The sequence below is a fragment of the Eptatretus burgeri genome, chromosome 6, assembly GCF_056783735.1.
Source record: "Eptatretus burgeri isolate ZD-2024b chromosome 6, Ebu_testis_v1, whole genome shotgun sequence".
NCBI lineage: Eukaryota > Metazoa > Chordata > Myxini > Myxiniformes > Myxinidae > Eptatretus > Eptatretus burgeri.
In genome coordinates, this window is record NC_140966.1 from 21,369,319 (window position 1) to 21,384,318 (window position 15,000).

General features: G+C 43.7%; 1 protein-coding gene across 4 annotated transcripts in view; it reads right to left on the reverse strand.

Moving 5' to 3' along the window:
* AMBRA1 (autophagy and beclin 1 regulator 1) overlaps positions 1-15,000 on the reverse strand; it is a 249,360-nt gene that overhangs the window by 1,158 nt on the left and 233,202 nt on the right. For all 4 annotated transcript variants that reach the window (XM_085884254.1, XM_085884255.1, XM_085884251.1 and 1 more), the window contains 5 exons: positions 11,959-12,113; positions 11,374-11,513; positions 9,524-9,634; positions 4,247-4,434; positions 225-479 (listed from right to left, as the gene is read on the reverse strand). In XM_085884254.1, the coding sequence (XP_085740380.1) occupies positions 225-479; positions 4,247-4,434; positions 9,524-9,634; positions 11,374-11,513; positions 11,959-12,113 (849 nt within the window). The remainder of the gene's footprint in view (positions 1-224; positions 480-4,246; positions 4,435-9,523; positions 9,635-11,373; positions 11,514-11,958; positions 12,114-15,000) is intronic.

Consider the following 15,000-nt stretch of genomic DNA (forward strand, 5'->3'; position numbering starts at 1 on the left):
AGTGCTGGGAAAGACAAGTATCCCCCATAACGCCAGAGAAAAGCAGAATCAAATCATCGACTTACCACACAGCAAACCCAACAGGCCAACAACTGAATTTACACAGCAACTTAGACAACTGAACAGTTCATATCCCGAAAGCCATCACGTGACAACACCACAAACAACCTCACTGCTGGACTTACTGTGGAGGCCCCATTCCAGTGCTCGATGCTCTGGCATACCTGTTAAATCACTTTGCAAGGTCCCAGGTGATGCATGAGCTGATGCTGGAGAGGCAGTCATGGCTTGATCTGCTGTCTCATGTTGATGGTACAATGCATGGTAACTGTCTATTACATTGTTGATTCTGTCAGCAGAATCGTCACGAGGAGAGCCGGGTGAGTCGCCGGTTGCTCTTTGCGGCAGATGGCTCTCTGGAGAGCTTCCAGATGAGCTGCTCTCACTGCTGCTTGCACTCAAATGCTCATCACTGTCATCTGATGATGAAAAGTTGAAGATAAGAAAAATCCGACAATCAAAGAAAGCACAATATGGTGTCATAAAGGCAGAATGTCAGACTATGGGCAGAAAATGAGATTTAAGTTGGCGACGGATGGCACAGAAAGAGCAGTGTGAAAAATAATGTTCGGTAAAATAAAATGAAAAATAGAAATAATCATACTCATGATTAAGAGCTCTGGATACTTAAACTGTTTTTTGACATGATAAACATCAATTTAGATAGAAGGGAGAATGATGCGGGAAAGGAGGAAGAGTAAGGGAATGTGGGAAGAGGCAAAGAGGTGAAGCAAAGTTGGAAGAAAGGGGGAGTGAGGGGATATGCATGGAGCAAGAAAGGGGGTAGGAGGTAAAAGGTCCTCCATATTTGCAAACATAATAAACACAGGGTCCCAAATTTCTTATACAGCTCTCCACCGCTGTCCACAAAAACTGTCCAGCATCACTATTCTGTAAAGCAAGTTATTCAATAGGATGAGGTTTGCATTAATCAGAAAAAATTGGTTGAAAAGAGATGAGCTGAACAAATATACAGAATGTTTGTATTATATAAATGCAGGAACCCCAATGAGGTGAAATTAAAACCGACACACAGAAAATGCAATAAAACATTGACAGCACACCATAAAACTTGTTAAAACTATCAGGTCTACATATTATGCACCAAATATTCTCAGAACTGTTATCACTTCGAGTGAGAGGTGGCATTAGTCATTTGGGGGCCCGATGCAAAACACAATAATGACCAGTTGGGCCCCTGTCAATCTGCCAACCTATCATCACACTCATATATACATTTTGAGTCCGCCTGTCTGACGTCGATGTATTCGGTTGTTACTCTTATGCAATCTCAACCAATTAAAACTTGCCAAGAGGACTTGGGCAAAGGTTGTAGTGACTTAATTTGCCCTCCTCACCAGGAATTCCGAAGGTGGGGTGACGAAAATTATATTTGTAAATGTATACAATGCAGCACCGCTGCTACTGGTGGTGGGAGAGAGTATTACGAATGATGCTTCAGAACCCTCAATTGTATCATGACTCACGAGTAAGGGGACTCCACGTTATTTTCACACTCGCTTAGCCTATGTTGGTTTAGCCTGGATTGCAAAAAACAAATCCTGCACGAGAGGACGGGAATCGTGAGGGGGGAAGGCAGCATGAAGGAAAGTGAAGGCGGTGTGAGGGGAAGTAATGGGAAAGCAGCGTGTGGGGAGGGTCAGGCGGCGTGTGGGGAGGGTCAGGCGGCACGTGGGGAGGGTCAGGCGGCACGTGGGGAGGGTCAGGCAGCACGTGGGGAGGGTCAGGCAGCACGTGGGGAGGGTCAGGCAGCACGTGGGGAGGGTCAGGTAGCACGTGGGGAGGGTCAGGCAGCACGTGGGGAGGGTCAGGCAGCACGTGGGGAGGGTCAGGCAGCACGTGGGGAGGGTCAGGCAGCACGTGGGGAGGGTCAGGCAGCACGTGGGGAGGGTCAGGCAGCACGTGGGGAGGGTCAAGCAGCACGTGGGGAGGGTCATGCAGCCCGTGGGGAGGGTCAGGCAGCCCGTGGGGAGGGTCAGGCAGCCCGTGGGGAGGGTCAGGCAGCCCGTGGGGAGGGTCAGGCAGCCCGTGGGGAGGGTCAGGCAGCCCGTGGGGAGGGTCAGGCAGCACGTGGGGAGGGTCAGGCAGCACGTGGGGAGGGTCAGGCAGCACGTGGGGAGGATCAGGCAGCGCGTGGGGAGGGTCAGGCAGCACGTGTGGGGAGGGTCAGGCAGCACGTGTGGGGAAGGTCAGGCAGTGCGTGGGGAGGGTCAGGCAGCACGTGGGGAGGATCAGGCAGCCCGTGGGGAGGGTCAGGCAGCGCGTGGGGAGGGTCAGGCAGTGCGTGGGGAGGGTCAGGCAGCCCGTGGGGAGGGTCAGGCAGCCCGTGGGGAGGGTAAGGCAGCGTGTGGGGAGGGTCAGGCAGCGTGAGGGGAAGGTCAGGCAGCATGAGTGCAAGGGAATACAGCATAAGGGCAAGGGAAGGAAGTGTAAGGGGAAGGGGAGGGAATGGAGCATAATTGGAATGAAAGCAGCATAAGGGCAAGGGAAGGAAGCATGAGGGAAGGTTAGGCAGTGTACCAGGGCATTACCTGGGTGATAAAATGCACCCAAACAGCAACATTTTATTTTAAACCGCCATGTTCTGTATAAAACCGGGCAGAAAATCTCTTCCTCCTTCATCTTCTTCTTCACATATCATGTGAGTCTCATTCAATCGCGTTTCTCATGTTGATTAGATTCAGGAAACGCTGATTACACACCACCTTTTAAAGCATCACAAAGCAGGTCACTCTACTTGTAACACACGTGAGAGAAGGATACGACAAAGCAGTTGATATTTCAGTAATTTATTCACACGATTTTTGAAGTGCGAAAATTAATTTTTATTCCGTTTTTTTATTTTTAATTTTTAAAGCAATTATGTAAAGATTGCTATTTCCATCAGTGAAGCAACGGGTCTTACTTCTGGTGGCTTTAAAACGAATAACCAAGCAGCTTGGTGAGCGCTCGCCAAGTAGCTTAAGCAGTCAGAACTGCTGCTGCGTTCAATTCTGGAGCTGAATTTGGTGATTCGGCTAAGGTGAAGATATTCTTGAGGCTATAGCATGTGCTGACATGAAATAAAGCCACGCTTACTGGCATCTCCGGGCGTTTGAAAGCATTTCAATGTATCCAGCGATTTGTAAGTATCATGATCAGGCATTCGATGATTTAAGCGAGGAAAGAGAGAGAAAAAAAAAACTTTATCTTTAATAAACCGTTGCGGCCTGTTCCAGCTCAAGACATTGTTGAGCAGGCCGAACAAAAAGGCGAATTAAGACCCGAGCATGGTAACTAGGATGCGCTTTAAGATGCCAATGAGGTGGCCGAGGATACTCTTGATAAAGGATATAATTAAATAAGGCCATTAATTATATTCAAAAGGGGTGTTTACATTAACACAAACACTCAATTTTCACTCATGTACTCCCTTGGAGTTCCCTTAGTATGCATGCAAAGTTTCAGGCTGATAGGTTTCATGGTTTTGGAGTTATGGAGGAGACACACTGACTGACTGACTGACTGACTGACTGACTGACACACACACACACACACACACACACACACACACACACACACACACACACACACACACACACACACACACACACACACACACACACACACACCTGGTATAGGTTGAAGCAACTTTGAGCCAATGCAGCTTCAGTGAAATGGACCAGGCTTTCAAATGCAAAGTTAAAAAGTTATATCAAATGTCAAAGAATACCAGGCTTTTGAAACCATCCAAAAACATAAGAAACCAAATTAAAACCTTCATCAAGATGATACTTGTGCAGTTTGAAGAAATGAATGAGGTAGCAGGAACTAAAACTTTTGGAATACAGTTCAAAACACTTCATAGTTGAACGATGAAATAAGACTCGGCTAATTACTAAGCAAAAAGGTGTTTCTGGTTTCGATGCTACCTTAACAGTGAATGAGAGAATTTTTTTCCCCAACAATTATGCAAACCAATAGCAAGCTTCTCTTACAGATTTAAGAAACACTGTGGTGGAAAGTCTGACTTCAGTCATTATCTATGTGACATTCATCAACAGGACATGTGGCCATCTGCTTCCTGAAAAAAATTAATTACGCTGCACATGTAATGCTAATGTAACGATTTAAATTATATGCTCGCAAACTGAGAAGAAATCTGAGAACATTCCAACAAATTCACCTTCTTGTATTGTGCCAGGGCTTGGTTCAGCATCAGTCTGTGTGCCAGCACTATGGACGGGCCGTTGGGTCTGGGTAGCTCGTGACGTAAGGAGCCAACCTGTGCCACTGCCCCTTGGTTGGAGCCCAATGGCGTTCATTAGAGCAATCTCACGTTCAGTCCGTAGAGGTGCCACACGTGGGCTCGACCTGGTCAGAGTGTCCATGGCAATTAAACTCAAATGCATATTAATAACGCTGAAGAGGGAAGGAAAAGCTAGAATTTAGTAATTCTAAACAACGCGTGCACACATACATGCACAACTCTGGAAAAAAAACAAAAAAGTATGAATACAGCACTGTCGGAACCTGCTATTTGTGGGGGATACATTCCTGAAAATGCCACGAATGTTGGGGCATTTAAAAAAAAATTTGTTGACATTGTCTCGGCTCGTGGAAGAATGATTATACAGAACAAATCAGGACACAACATAATAAAGGGAACAGTGAGCCAAAGGGGAAACACAAACAGCATGGGGGAGGGAGAAAGTCGATGAAACAGACAAATAAGGGAAGCAGGTAACAATGAGGGGTAAGCGAGAATACAAAGGGTGGACAATATGGATACATAAGTAAAATTGCTAATGTGTGTCTGTCAGATACGAGAATTATTTAATTTTCAAAGTGATTCTTCACCATTCAGAGGGCCAAAAATGATATAGTACTACATAGCATGTTATTTCAAAAAGGTATTGGGCCCGATATGTTCTCATGGATCAGGCATTACATGGTGGAGGTATGCTATGCAATCTACTGAGTGCCCTTCTAGTTTTTCACTGTAGACCTTCACATTTTTTGTTCTCAGCCTTGTTCAGGGCAAATTTCAATGAAGAAAAAATAAAAAAAAACATCAACAATAATGAACAACTATCAACCAGTGTGCTCGATCCAGAAATAACATGGAACTGAAATATGGAATGTAACAAAAAAAGGTACCAAAATTGATCAGAATGCAAAGAATTGCAGAAAGATGCTGTCTTGGCAAAACCAAAATGGCCAAGAACAAAAACAACCAGTCATAGACTACTTACAAAATCGTCAACTTGACCTCTGACCTTGTCTAATAAAAGCTGTCTCTAGAGAAGGTAGCGACGCAAACCAGAAGTTTCTACGATGATTCTGTACCAAACCATCAAAAATCGTAACGTCGACCGAAACAAAAATCTCCATTTCTCGACGCAATTATTTGATATTATTTTATCAAAGTCACAAAACCGGAATATTCGGCCATCCACCAACAATCTTTACATAATCCGATGGCTTAGCGAGTCAGGCATGCGACGATAACCTTTATTGGGATAAAAAATGACTTTTAAACACCATCTTTATCGAAAACACCATCAGCGCGCACACGGAAAACCTTTACGTGATGAATGACGCCTCTGCTCAAGCGCGCTGCACCACGTGACGACCCGTGATGCGGCGAGTGAAATATTTTTTATACAATCTTAAAACCTCTCCAAAACATGCGATTTTTACCAGAATTTCGACAACTGAGTTTTAAGCATCCTAAGCGATCACAAAAACCGAAGACAAAACGAACTCATAACGTCGATCGAAGCAAAAATACTCCATTTCTCCACATGAATTTACGGAATTATGTTTGACCTCACTGTGACCTTGACCTTTGACCGATTTTGACCAAAATCTAATCAGCACGAGCCATCACCCTCCTAAATCACGTGGTGTAATTTGACATTGGTACTTTCTTCCGTTCTCGAGTTATCGTGCCTACAAACAAACACACAAACACACACACAAGCACACAAACACACAAACAAGCAGTCATAGACTGGTACTTACGAAATCGTCAACTTGACCTCTGACCTCGTCTAATAAAAGCTGTCTCTAGAGAAGGTAGCGAAGCAAACCAGAAGTTTATACGATGATTCTGTACCAAACCATCAAAAATCGTAACGTCGACCGAAGCAAAACTCTCCATTTCTCCCCGCAATTATTTAATGTTATTTTATCAAAGTCACAAAACCGTAATATTCGGCAATCCACTAACAATCTTCACATAATCCGATGGCTTAGCGAGTCAGGCATGCGACGATAACCTTTATTGGGATAAAAAATGACTTTTAAACACCATCTTTATCGAAAACACCATCAGCGCGCACACGGAAAACCTTTACGTGATCAACGACGCCTCTGCTCGAGCACGCTGCACCACGTGACGAGCTGTGACGCGGCGCGTGAAATATTTTTTATACAATCTCAAAACATCTCAAAACATCCGATTTTTACCAGAATTTCGACAACCGAGTTTTACGCGTCCTAAGCGATCGTAAAAACCGAAGACAAAATTAAAATCGAAGTTAAAACGAACTCGTAACGTCGACCGAAGCAAAAATACTCCATTTCTCCACATAAATTTACGGAATTATGTTTGAACTCACTGTGACCTTGACCTTTGACCGATTTTTACCAAAATCTAATCAGCACTAGCCATCACCCTCCTGAATCATGTGGTGTAATTTGACATTGGTAGCTTCTTCCATTCTCGAGTTATCATGCCTACAAACAAACACACAAACAAACACACAAACAAACACACAAACACACACAAACTACATAGCATGTTATCAAATTACACCACGTGATTCAGGAGGGTGATGGCTAGTGCTGATTAGATTTTGGTCAAAATCGGTCAAAGGTCAAGGTCACAGTGAGGTCAAACATAATTCCGTAAATTATTGTGGAGAAATGGAGTATTTGGAGTGGACCATTTGGGAGGAAGAATTGATTCAACTTTGGTGAAGATCTGAATCCAGATGTGGATACAAGAGTTATTTAATTTTTAACCGATTCGTCACCATTGAGAGATGGGGAAAAAAACTATATTGCATGACATATCAAAAAGTTGTGGACATATTTGGATGAAACTTTGTGGAGAGGTTGGGTGTGCGACCATCACTTCAGACATTTAATTCTTCCTCTTCTCCAATGGCTTGATTTCCAATTATCAATCAGACCAGATCACTCCACCCTGGATATTCCACTTCTGCTTTCCCAACAATGGATGGAGATCCTCAATGCCAGACATGAAATCAGAGCCATCCCCTGAGACATATTGCATGCTTTTGATACTGTGGCACCCTGGCATGATCACCAAACTCTCTTCCGATGGTATCCAAGACCATCTCCGCTCATGGGTCACAGACTTCGTCTCCTGCCGCAGCCAACATGTGGCCCCTTAATGAAGTTCTCTCATCACCTCTTCATGTCCAGGCTGGAGTTCCTCAAGGCAGTGTTCTGGGCAGTTATTTTTCTGGTTTTCATCAATGATCTCTCTGACTCTGGAAAATCCTCATTATCGCTTGGCTGACGACGCTATCCTCTGCCATTCCATTTGTCATCCCTCAGATCGGCAAGCATCAGGCCTCTTCACTCTCTGCAGATCTGGATAAAATCACAAGCTGGTCCAACACGTGGAACATGTCTTTCAATCCAGACAAATCACACACTCTCACCAGGTCTCTCTAATAGCACCGTCTGGAACCCCCCCCCCCCCTCCAATCTACTTTCTCACCAATCCTCTGGAAGAAGTCCCTTCATTCAAGCTTTTGGGTCTCACTATCTGCAATGATCTTTCCTGGGAAAGCCACATTTCCAAAATGGCCTCCAAAGCCAGTCGCCGACTGGGCATCCTCCGTCGTGCAAAGTCCTTCCTTGGCCCACCTGAGCTCCCGACCACATACAAAGCTTTCGTCCACTGCCTGATGGAGTCCTGCTGTCCCCTCTGGGCTGGTGCTCCCGCCTCTCACCTTTCTCGGCTTCACGCTGTGGAAACTAAGGCATTTAGAATCATTGGTATCTCCCGCGATGAGACTGAGTCTTTGGGTCTCTCACTCTCTCACTCTTTGAAAGCTCTTCCCAGCCATGGGGAGAGGGGTTAGGACCTGTCCCCTTGGGGATTCGCTGTCTGTCTTTTCCCCGGACTTCTTTTGATTTCATGTGGAGCACCTTGAGGGAGCTCTAAACGCCACGAGGGACCTCGGGCAATGTGATGCATGCATGCTATATTGGACCACTTTGAAAGCTCTTCCTGGCGACAGGGAGAGGGGGAGGGGGGAGGGGGGGAGGAGAGAGGGGAGGGGGAGAGGAGAGAGGGGGGAGAAAAGTGAGGTGGGGGAGAAGATATAGGGGGAGAAGACATAGGGGAGAAGAGATAGGGGGAGAAGAGATAGGGGGAGAAGAGATAGGGGGAGAAGAGATAGGGGGAGAAGAGATAGGGGGAGAAGAGATAGGGGGAGAAGAGAGAGGGGGAGAAGAGATAGGGGGAGAAGAGATATGGGGAGAAGATAATAAGGGGAGAAGAAATAGTGGGAGAATAGATTGGGGGAGAATAGATGGGGGGAGAATAGACGGGGGAGAATAGACGGGGGAGAATAGACGGGGGAGAATAGACGGGGGAGAATAGACGGGGGGGAGAATAGCCGAGGGGGAGAATAGATGGGGGAGAAGAGATGGGGGGCTCGAAGAGATAGGGGGAGAAGAGATAGGGGAGAAGAAATAGAGGAGAAGAGATAGGGGGAGAAGAGATAGGGGGAGAAGAGATAGGGGGAGAAGAAATAGGGAAGAAGAGATAGGGGGAGAAGAGATAGGGGGAGAAGAGATCGGGGGAGATAAGAAATAGGAGAAGTTACAGAGTGAAGGGGAGGGATTGGGGGGAGGGGAGACAATGGGGGGTGGAGAGAGGAGAGGGGACAGGGGGAGAGAGGAGAGTGGGGACAGAGGTGGATGAGTGGAGAGTTGGGGGTTGGAGGAGGGGGAGAAGAGAGAGTGGGGATGGATGGAGAGAGAGCGAAAGAGAGGGGGAGAGCTGAGGCCTTGAAATCACATTTTACATTATGTGGAATTCCCACGGGTCCCTGTCAGTAGCAAAGAATACTTTCAAATCACTTTAAAAAGATGACTCATCTTTGTTCAGCCCATAACAGGATTTTGTGTGATCATTCATAAACCAAAATCTCAAGTGAAGACATGAAAATGGCCCATTATTTTATTAGTCTCCATTCCATCTTCATTTGAATCATCCCAAGAAAGACACTTATTTCTGGGACATTTAAAAGAATTGCGTTGCTGGTAACTTGTTCCCTGGTGCTTGATCAATGGCAAAAACTTGAATATGCATCGCAATATGAATAGGCTTATGCAAATGCTAATTCTACATCGCAAGTTTTTCTTCTCTTCCCTTTAGTCCCAAAGCCGAAAGAGCACAAAGAATCCTCACCCATTGTTGTGCTCCATTTCACGCGCCTGGGCTTGCAGCGAGTCCACAGCTTCAGAAAGTGTGTACAAGTTGTCCCAACTCACGTCGCTCCCACCGCCTGGCTCCGAACCCCTGCGCCATGAAAGCACGAGTCGAATAAAGTACATCTCACTTCTTGAATAACTCAATGCTGCTTATTAAAAGTCAGTTAAAGCAATTGCTACACAGTACAAAACAATTAACCCCAAAACCTTTCCTTAAATAACTTTACCCCCACACCTTAGAATCCATCCACTCTTCTTCTTTCTCCTTCTCCTCCAACCACAACTTTAAAGGTTTACTATTTGTTTGCTGCTGATGCAATTGATGGACTCAAAATCACATGCTTACTCAAGCCAAGCGTACAATTAGACGAAAAAAAGTGTGTTAATGTTGCAAACAAAAATGCCAAAACGGTTTTCCCCAAGAATCTATGTTCAGCTTCAAATGTTGAATGATTATTTTCAGAATGCCAGAACAAACACTTTGCAGCTTTCTTTCTTTGCTCATGCAAATGCATCAAAACAAATGCACATAAATATACCAAAGCAATCACAAGATTTGTGTGGAAGCAGAAGCAGTCATGAGTGACCAACACGTTTAAAATTGATGACAGCAGCTATGGGAACAGCAACCAAGCAGGGCTGATTAGCCTGGGGAAACCAATTATTGTTCGACTGATGGTGCAAAAGACTTTTTCTTACATCCCTGCACCTCAATAAACCATATCCGAAAAAGCAACATTATTTTATAAAAAAAGGCCTTCCTATTGATCTGCAAAGGAAGTTGCTTCATCCAATTTCACTTCCTCACATTCCCATTGCAGCCTTTTGCAATCCCCTTTCAGAGAACAATAGCAATACGTTAGAGCCCCTTGTTGTCCCCTACCCCTCCGACAACGTCGGAGATGGGGGACATTAAATTGAGCTCTGCCCGACCTACCGACCACCCAATCATCGGTCCATGTACTTTTGTGTCCACAATATTTCAAAAACCGTTCAGCATTTATCTTTCATGTTGCCGATGTCTATTCCTCATGACATTATCTCAACCTGATGATATCACAGCTGTGATTGGCTGAATTATGTTGCCATGTCAACCATCTCGGTGACTGCTTGTGTATGTGATATTTCAAAAACCGTTTCAGATTTTGCTTTCAGATGACACATCTATTCCTCATACCACCCAAAAGGTGGGAAACTCAGAGTATCGGCTCCTTGTTTCTAAACATTTTTGCCAGCAAATAAATCTGACTGGCATTTATATGCATAGGCATAATGACATTGTGTAACAAGTAATTAAACCCTGCTGATTGTGTTGGCTTATTGGAGAGAAGAAGAAGAAGAAGAAGAAGAAGAAGAAGAAGAAGAAGAAGAAGAGGAAGAGGAAGAGGAAGAGGAAGAGGAAGAGGAAGAGGAAGAGGAAGAGGAAGAGGAAGAGGAAGAGGAAGAGGAAGAGGAAGAGGAAGAGGAAGAGGAAGGAAGAAGGAAGAAGGAGAAAGAGAAGGAGAAGGAGAAGGAGAAGGAGAAGGAGAAGAAGAAGAAGAACAAGAAGAAGAAGATTTTAAAAAAAGAACTAATCAATTAATCATCCACTGTGAGATTGGGAGATTGCTACAAAACCACCATAGGATAACAATGTTCCAAATTATAAGTTCAAGTTGGTAATGCCAATGATTTACACGACAAATGGTAAGCTGGTATTATGACAAAAGGTCATCTCTGACTTGTAACCAAGTGAGTAGTCAATATATTGAGACAATAAAAGTCAAAATTTAAATGCAGCAGATGCCAGCAAAACTGAGACAAAGATTAGAAAGGCTCGAGACATACACTGGTCTGCAGATGACCAAATCACCACGGTTGGTGCCATAGGCCAGCCCTAGTCCTGGATCAGGGAGCCAGCGTGCAGAGTTGATACTGACATGTCTGCGCTGATCGGCAGGCATCGGATATACCACATCAAACACACGCTGTAAGGGAAAAAGCAGGAGAGGCACAAATTTAAATCATATGCAAACGAATCACAATGTTAGTCGGCCAAAACAAAAACAATTAGAATGATATTGAAAGCCAAAAGAGAGAACCAAAACATAGGTACTTGAATGGTACAGTGAAGTGAATAGCAATTTACTGGCATGTTTATGCACGACCAAGAATGTCCTGCAAAAGACAGTTTAGTGAAACGATGTCAAGCCATCTCCAGTCGTCATCTGTCTAAGTATTCTTTGAGACCGAGCAGGTCTCTCTGTTCCACCTCCTGAAACCCAAAATATGGATCACTCACTCACTCACACACACACACACACACACACACACACACACACACACACACACACACACACACACACACACACACACACACACACACACACACACACACACGCACACACACACACACCTGTGCTAACTACTCACACGCATGGAGCTGTCTCCGGCATGAGGCTGCTGAAGACGGAACACCTGGGCTACCATGTGTTCAGTGGCAGGCTGAAGGATGATACGGCGTGATGCAAGGCCCACAAGGATGTAACGCCCCACGGGTGACAAGCTCACTGAAATTGCATTTGGACCTACACAGAAGGAAACTGTGATTAATCACTGTGTACACATGCATGATACAACAATCGCAACACTTTTCAGGCACCGTTCCAAAATCATTTGATGGTATGATCTCCAGACGTTCTCTAACTGGTTGGTGGTTGGGGATGTTGGGAGGATTTGGATTGTATTTGAGAATGAAGAAGAGATGAAGGGGTGAATGGAGAAAGGAGAAACATTGGACAAGGGGAGCAACTGCAAGATAGGCTGAAAGCTGCGAATAAAATAGGAGAAATAATAAATCAAATCAGAAATATATATATATATATATATATATATATATATATATATATATATATATATATATATATATATATATATATATATATATATACATACATACATATACATATATATTACATTGCGCAAACACATATTTTGATGACACCGTATGTACGCGATTTTAAGGAGGCCTCAAATTTGAGCCTCACGTCAACTTCTCTTCAGAAAAAAATAAAATAAAGCAATACTTGATGAATGCAAGATGCACCTTCATTTAAAATTCGCACAAAGTCCAACTGAGAAACGTCGGAATTCGTTTTTGAATGAAAATGTCAGGAAAAGAAAAGGAAAACAGATCAATGACACTGTGATGCATCATCCTCATGTATAAATGTCCTTATTCGGAAAACGTGGGTGATGTGCAGAAAAAATTCACTCTTCGATTCACATTCGCCACACCGAAGTCCCAAATAATTGCTCTAAACAAGATGCTGTGAATATAATAACGGTCGGACAACAACAGGTCAATTACACGAAAACAAGAGAGATCAATGACACCATTCACCAACTTTCATCTAAATCCGTCCATAACTTTTAAAAGATATCCTGTTTGCAGACAGCCAAAAGACAGACAGACAGACAGACAGAAACGGGTGAAAACATAACCTCCGTCCACTTTCGATGGTGGAGGTAATGACACAGATCAACATAAGTGAAGAAGACATGAGATGACTTCATTCTCATAAACATCCTGATTCTGATCACATGGGTGATGGCGTGTCGTTGTCTCCCATTCCTCCCCCACCACTCATTCTCTTCCAGAGAGCCATGGCGTGTCTGTGTGTGTGTGTGTCTGTGTGTGAGTGTGTGTGTCTGTCTGTCTGTCTGTCTGTCTACGTGTCTGTGTGTCTGTGTGTCTGTGTGTCTGTGTGTCTGTGTGTCTGTGTGTCTGTGTGTCTGTGTGTCTGTGTGTCTGTGTGTCTGTGTGTCTGTGTGTCTGTCTGTATATATATATATATATATATATATATATATATATATATATATATATATATATATATATATATATATATATATATATATATATATATACATACACACACACACACACACACACACACACACACACACACACATACACACACACACACACACACACACACACACACGAAAAGTTCAAGTTAATCTATCAATTTAAATTATTTCATGGACTTCAAAAAGATTAATCGTGTTGCACTCTTGGTTTCATTCAGAGCCAAAGCTATGAGCTAATTATACCACCCACCGCAAAATGGTATGCAGCATCGGGCAGTGGAGGTTTAGCTCGTCTAACAAGAGTGCAAAATATCCTGTTTGCGAAATAAAATTTGGTGTCAACATTATTAACCTCTGCCATCGAAGATCGGAGGTCACTGTTTTCACCCCTTTCTGTTTGTTTGTTTGTTTGTTTGTTTGTTTGTGAACAGTATTACGGATAAAACTCCTCGACGGATTTCGACGAAACTTGGTGGGGGGATTAGGTATGGTCCAAGGATCATGCTATTAGATTTTGGACTTGGTCCCCCCCCCCCAAAAAAAAATTGTTAGATAATTTTTTTTTTTTTTGCATTTCTACATGTTTTAAGTGATTTCCAACCTCCAAAAAAAAATTTGTTAGAGGAAAAAAAAAAAAAAATTTGCAACATTTTTTTCAAAAAAATTTCGATTTTATTTTTTGGGCATTTCTACATGTGCGTTGATCTCGTTTAGTTTATTCAATTCTGGTTCAGTAGTCTGATCCGTTTTGACCTTCAATGAATAGGATATCAGGTTCACTTAAGTAACCCAGCAGTATTGGCGGCGGAGGTTTTGCACTCTACCGAGTGCTCCCCCTCTAGTTCATGTCTGTTCTCTCATCATTCCAAAAGTTAATCTTAAGCTTTTCAAATGCAGCGTGGGAAGCAGCCGCCGGAAATAGGACACAGATGAACGCATTTGAGCCCAAATGTGAAGCGGTGGACGTTAGTTGCACCAAAAGGCAGAGAAAGGTTATGATGTTGGGTGAAAAATATTGAGTTGTTACATCAGTTGTGAACGACATGGCATGTTGAATTAAAATGCAATATGGTGACACATGTTTATCGCTGCAGCAGGTATACGACTGGGACAGGAAGTTTAGATAATCTTCAGTTTAAGTTTACCATCGAGTTGTTACATCGAGGAGAAAATGTGGTATCTGTGCAGGCTGCCATTATGGGGTCAATGATTGCAGGTAGAACCTTCCCCCATTGTACTCTTCCTCATTCATAAACCTTAATTTTCCTTCAAACCTTCATTATCCATCAAACCTTATTCTCAAACGTTCATTTTCAAACTCCGTATTCAAACCTTATTGCCAAAACACTTACTTTCTGACACCTGGATTTGAATCCCCATTCAAAAGCACATTCTCACGCGCAGCTCATGATAGAAATCGAGGCGAAGGGATTTATTGCGGAACAGGTTTTTAACATCGACGAGATGGGATTATTCTGGAAGACTATGTCATCTCGTACCTTGGTCCCCAAGCAGGGAATATCTTGGTTCAAGGTAAGGTGATTTAAGGATCCTGTTACCCTTCTCCGTCATGGGTTGTGGCAATGCTGCAGACACCTTCGT